The 6,596-nt window shown below is 35.8% G+C and overlaps 1 protein-coding gene across 1 annotated transcript; it reads right to left on the reverse strand.

Moving 5' to 3' along the window:
• Positions 1-480: 480 nt before the first annotated feature.
• Positions 481-1,473, reverse strand: LOC110576114 (olfactory receptor 1094-like). The gene has a single exon (XM_021685203.2). The coding sequence runs from the start codon at positions 1,471-1,473 to the stop codon at positions 481-483; it is 993 nt and encodes a 330-aa protein (XP_021540878.2).
• Between the last annotated feature and the right edge of the window lie 5,123 nt (positions 1,474-6,596).

Genomic DNA, 6,596 nt, shown 5'->3' on the forward strand with positions numbered 1-6,596 from the left:
TATAGAGGAAGTGGGGAGTTGGGAAAGGCTATTGGATTAAATTGAGAGTTCCAAGTATAGGGGTTTTTCATTGGCTGAGTTGTGACAGTCTCTCATTGGCTGGGTTCTTGCAGGGGAGGAGGAAACCTTTCTTCCTCTTGCTGGGGTTAGTAAAGTATAGAATTTTTCCTGCTGGGAGTACAAGATACATCTCTTCCTGTTGGTTCTGTTGCTGACCACACGTGGTAGAGTGTAATGCTCCTCCTGCTGACCTCCTCACTCCATCTTAAATGGGTTTTCCTTTATTCGGTCCAGAGAAGCAAATGGATGACAGTTTCTGCTTGTGTAAAAACTCCATTGGCAGTGAGTTAACTCTGATCTTTATTTAAAAAATGTCCAAGAAGAATAGAAAGACACTAATAAATGAAAACAAAACAATTTAATCATAGTTTTTTGATATGAAGACAATTACATCAGTCTTAATTTCTTTCAATTTGATGTTTAGTGTGAAAAGTATACTTTATTGGCAAAACAGTTTTTACCAAATACTCTTTTCATTGCGTCTTTCACATCTTTGTTCCTCAAACTATAGATGATGGGATTCAGCATGGGAATCACAATTGTGTAAAATATTGACACTATCATGTCATGATCCAAAGCAGAGCTGGAATTAGGTCTCACATACATGAAGAGAGCCGTGCCATGAAAAATTGACACTCCAGTTAGGTGTGAGCCACATGTAGAAAAGACTTTCCGCCTCCCTTCAGCAGAATGAATCCTCAAAATGGCCAACAGAATGAAACCATAAGAGACCAGGACTATCAGGATAGTGGATATCTCAATAGAGCAAGCAAAGTAGAAAACTAGCAGCTGGTTTGTGTGGGTGTCAGAACAAGAAATGGCGAGTAGTGGAAGGATGTCACAAAAGACATGCCTAATTTCATTGGATGCACAGAAGGATAGAGTAAAAGTAGCCACAGTGTGTAAAGTACCATGCAGGATGCCAGCAACATAGCAGGAAGTTATGAGTGGCATGTAGACTCTGGGTGACATTCTAACTGAATACAGGAGAGGGTTGTAGATTGCTTCGTAGCGATCATAAGCCATTGCAGCTAAAATAAAGCATTCTGTGGTCCCAAAAGTAATAAAGAGAAACATCTCTGCTGCACATCCAAGGAATGAAATGGTTTTATCCTCTGATAAGAAATTTACTAACATTTTTGGGGTGACAGCTGAAGAATAGCAGGCATCCAGGAATGATAACACGCTCAAAAAATAGTACATGGGGTTGTGGAGCCGAGAATCCCCAATGACCAATATAACCAGTCCCAAATTTCCTGCCAGGGTAAAAAGATAGATTGCTAGAAATAGTAAAAATAGGAAAACTTGCAGCTTACAATCATCTGTGAAGCCCATCAATATAAACGTGGTGACTTCAGTTACATTTTCCATCCAAATCCTATATAAACCTAAATCTGATGGCACCGCTGACATTTCGGTTTTTATTTATAGATTTTAAAGACAATATTTTTTTTGAATATATAATTTACTCAATCATATCCTCATGTCTGTCTCTTACAAGGATGTATGGATACCTTTGGTCCTGAAGAGATAGGCAGCGACGAAAAAGTGGGGTCCAAGTGAACGCATTACCCTGTACAAACAGATTAAAGTATTTCATTTCATTGTTGGCTAAATTTGCTGTGTGAAAAATAGTGGTACTTTATGTGGTTGAACTTCCAGCTTATTTTCTGTTAAATTTAATACCTCCTGCTTACATATTACATCATCTTAACAACACTTAAATATAGGAATTTTTGAATATAAAAATATGATAATAGAAAATAGGCATCTGAGTGCTAATCCTAGATATTTCATGGTGTGCATGGAATGCCTTTCCTTAATGTTCACAATTGGTGAAATGGGAGCAAATACACTTACCTCACAAGATTGGATTGGGTTTACATGACAAAATCAATGTGAAAATTATTTAATTTTTAAGTTTCCAGATTACTAGGAAAATAGACTTATTTTTCAAGTTGTCATATGGGGCAGCCTTTTCCAACCAAACTGTTTTATGTCCTGTTTTCTGGTTATTATGTCATTTCATTAGTATTTCTAGAGAACAGTGATGGGCAGAACCAAAAACCTTAATGGAACTAGATGCACCTTGTTTGCAAACAAAAACAGCAATGTTTTCGTTTGTTTGTTTTCCAGTCTTGTTTCTTGAAACACATAATGGTAAGTTGCCCCTGTTTGGCCTGTTTATTATTGCCCCTGTTTATTTTACTCTTATTGTTTTTCAAATTTTAACTTAGTACCAATTCAAGATTTTTCTCTGCACATATAGTCATTATCCCTGCAAAGTCCTTGGGTGTATTTTGAGATACATTTCTTTGAAAAATAATTCACGGCCATTACTTTACTATGTTATAGAGTTACTGTATTTACTATAAAATAAATATCACCTGATAATAGATAATAAAATTGCTTATAGAAGTGATTGCTAAATCAATAAAATCATTACATAAGCCACAACATTGTGTTTTATTATTGCTCCATCTTTCTGTGCTGTCAGACTGTTTCTTACTCAGTGGAGCATGTAGAAAAGAAAGTGCATAACAAACAGAATGTTGAGGAGTCACCAGTATCTGGACTGAAAGCCTCCATTCCTGGAACATAATTAAATATTGCACCTACCATATTTAGAAGAAAGACTTTAGCATGTTGGCTCGGCATGTCATAGACCAACATTTATAAAGGAGTGAAAAATCTGTGGTGCATAGGACTTGGTTAAATTCAGTGAGTAGCAATGATTTATATTCCTAACATTAAACACACTCTATTTTTGTTATATTGAGACACCCATACATCAAGGACAGAATGAGCAAATCAGCTTAAAACTATTATTAGAAGGAAAAGAAATCCACATTTCTTTATTTTCCCCCCCAAAATTCCTCCCAGATTCATGTGGAAAATTTTCTTAATATGTAGAATAAATAGCTTTTTAAATGTGGGATTACCAAACCAAAAAAAAAAAAATGTTTTTGTGACCCTTAGAGAATTACAAAGCAAAAAAAAAAAAGTAATTAAGCTAAATAGTGACTTCTGTGTTAATTCAGATAATTCATACATTTCTCAAGAAGAACACACACACACACAAATGCTTTATAAAAAATTTTAGCTTAGTTTGAATGGTTATGTGAATAAAATAACTTATAAAACCATCAGTTAGCAACATTAAAATGTATTAATGTATTGTTTGACCATCAAAAAATACATTTATGTTTAAAAAATTTTGTTTTCTCTCTCTTTCTCTCTTTTTTTCCAGAATCCATGTATTACATACAAAAATATTTACTAACGAGAATCAGATACAAAATAGGAATTAAGTGGATAGAACGAAGTAGAATGAAAAGAAATTGAAATATGCAAGCAAATTTTGAAAAATGGACTAATAAGTGGTCTACTAAAGGAATCCATTAAAAAATACATGTTGACTGACATACATATGAAAAATTCCAGCTTCAATACAATTCTAACCTTAACTGATGTGTCTGAGGTAGCACACCTGTGGAAGATAAAGAACATTATACTCGGACTCTAAAACCCTGGATTAAACTCCCAGATTTAGCACCTAGTATGACCTGGGAATAGTAACTTTATCTTCTAACCAAAGAATAATTAAGATTAACCAAAATTTTTGTGCATGTCTTGTTCAGCTACATGAACATCATATGACTGCAGAGTGCTCATGTATGAGATGCACTGAAATATGTTTTAGTAAAGTGTTTGTTACATGTGAGGGATGCATACATATGATATAGGACTTCCAAATTTTATTAAACTACAGCAAAATAAATAGGGAGTTATAAAATCAATTTTTCATCAAAGCATTGAGCAATGAAAGGATCCCGTGTTTCTTCTTTTATTATGCATATGTGTGTTATATGACACTTACATATTAAAATACCATTCTCATGAGACTAAACCCAATGATTCCCAATATTCTATGGTATCAGACATTTTAAAAATGCATCTGTCACTGCATTCTGGCTTTGGGTATGTCAATAAAATAATACTATGTTTATTTAAATCCCCTCATAATTTTATCCATAATAATTTCTCATAACTCTTGATATGGTCTTCAGTTAGAAACAGACCATATGGACACCCATGAGAACTCTACTACAAACACTAAGCTTGAGAAGAAAGCAAGCTATGATGGCAACTACTACAAGTTATAAAGTGGCCATAAGAGTTTAGGAATTTTGTGTATTTCATCTTGTGCAACCTACAAACTAAATAATTTGGATCCTTTTATAGATGAGAACACTGAACCAACTGCTGTAAATTAACTCACACAGTAAATTACTAACAGAGGCAGGATTAAAGTCCAGGTGTCTCTGTCACACACTTTTTTTTTTTAATAAAAATGGTATTTATTCAGCTTTTTGGAAATATAAATAACCCAGTAGATGACAAAGAGCAAAACAAAACAAACCCCTGACATGTTATATGATCGATCATTTCCAGGCACAACAGCATTTATTAATGAATATAAAAAAATAAATTTGATTTTATTTTTATCTGCTTTCCTCCCAGCTTTAACTACATGGGTGTTTTTGGAAGCTTGAGTTTCTTAGAAAATTCCACAGCTATACCAGCCCCTACAATGTGACTGAGTGAGATTACGGTTCCACTCCCATAGGGAAATAAATGTCTATCACTGGGGGATTCTGAACATCTAAGACCTCCAGGAACTTAAAAAACAGGTCTTTTTGTTAGGATCCCTCTCACATGGGAAAATGCAGCCATTATCCATTAAAGCACAATCCAGTATGGGTACAGGTTTTCCAAGTTCTCCGCAGGACTACCAGACTAGACCACTGAGCTTTTCTGGCAGCCTAGCCCGCAGCCTGCAGCCTCTCAAGTTGCACCAAAAGTGGGAGTCACAAAACCAAAGATAAGGCATTTCTGACCTTTCCTCCTAGAAGTCAGAGAGTTCTCTGGGTAGGGAGGGCAAGGAGGTTTTGCATCAAGCCTGCCTTCACACTCAGTACTGGGGGAAGGGCTGCTAAGTCTACCCAGTGCACACTTGCATTGAGTGTATGGAGTGTACTTACCTATCACCACACAAGGCAGTTAAGAGTAAATTAGCAAGTCACTCTGGACCAAGCCCCTTCAAAACAGAGGCAAATTTGGTGAACCAAGGCCACTGCCTGTGGTAATAACCCCAGTTCACCTAGGTCTTTCCTGAAGAACCGTATTAATCTCCTGATTCAAGAGGCATCTCTGGCTGGGACAGAGCACGCAAGGAAAACGTAACTTCTGGGTAGGGCAATGCCACACGGAGTTTAGAGGTTGTGGTTTAGTCTACAGCACAAGAAGATGGTGGCATCACTAGTATTTACAGCTGGAAAGAGCCTTGGCTGGACCACACTCCTGGAGCATCTTTACTGATGCAGCTTAATGGCCGTTGCCCAGATGTCGTTGCTGGGGAGCGGGGGAAGGACCCATCCTTGGGGAACGGAGTTGCCTTTGGGATGATCAGATGGCACCAGGTACTGTCACACATTTTAAGCTACTTCCACTTGTCCATATTGCAGACTCATTGTAACATGCCCTATTCTGGAAATGCTATCCCCTAGAATCAATACAATATAACATCTACGTATATTTGAATTTCTTTAAGAAGCCATCAGCTTAAGTACACTACAATATTAAAACACACAAAATAAAAACCTGCAGTAGCTTGTAGATCAATTAACTAACTAGTAAAATAAATTTTAAGTTGATTTATGATCCCAAAATGACATATACTCAATGGCTGGTTGATAATTTTTCTACTTAATAATTTTCCTAAATTTTAAATACAGCCATTTATTTCTACTACCCTCATTCTCACTGTTACTTTCCATCAAATAAATTAAAGCAATTTTCTAATTTATAGCTCTAGTGACCTAAATATAATGGAAGTGTTTCCTATTTCCCCTACTATGTTCCCTGGAATACCCTCATTCAATTTTTAATTCAACAGTGAGTTGACTAGAAATTTCTATCTTAGATCTAAACTTAAAATGTAGAATCTAGTTTGAGATTTAAGGTCATAGCTTCTAAAATATTTTGTATGTAATGAAAATCCTTTCCTCTTACCGGTGGAAATGAACTGCTCACTCAGTTAAGGTACACTATAAATATTAAGCATTTGGACTTGTATGCCAGGTTATCAAGCTCTTTTCGAAGTCCACAACAATGCCCCGAGGACAAAACACAATAAACTCTTTTGGGATAGAAAAGTAACAAGATGACTTATTTTTTTTTTTTTTTCATAATGAACAAGTGACTAGTTCTGGAGTAATTAACTACATGAGAAAAATGATTATATGATGCACTTTGGCCTCTGGAATAACCTGATCCTCAGTGGGAAAAAAAATATGCATAGGGCTGGAAAAGAAATCTAATGCAACATGACATAATCCTGTTTCTGATACTAAATAATTACGTGCCATGGGGCTGATGACTTAAATTCTCTGAAAATCCAGCTTCCTCTTCCTGGGAATAACACCTGTTTACGTCTTTCAAAATTCGGTACATAATGAAATAATATGAAAACA

This window comes from Neomonachus schauinslandi, chromosome 11 (assembly GCF_002201575.2).
Source record: "Neomonachus schauinslandi chromosome 11, ASM220157v2, whole genome shotgun sequence".
NCBI classification, from domain to species: Eukaryota; Metazoa; Chordata; class Mammalia; order Carnivora; family Phocidae; genus Neomonachus; species Neomonachus schauinslandi.

Excerpts from the sequence above, each read along its gene's own strand:
- LOC110576114 (XM_021685203.2), bottom strand. The coding sequence starts at position 1,473 with ATGTCAGCGGTGCCATCAGATTTAGGTTTATATAGGATTTGGATGGAA.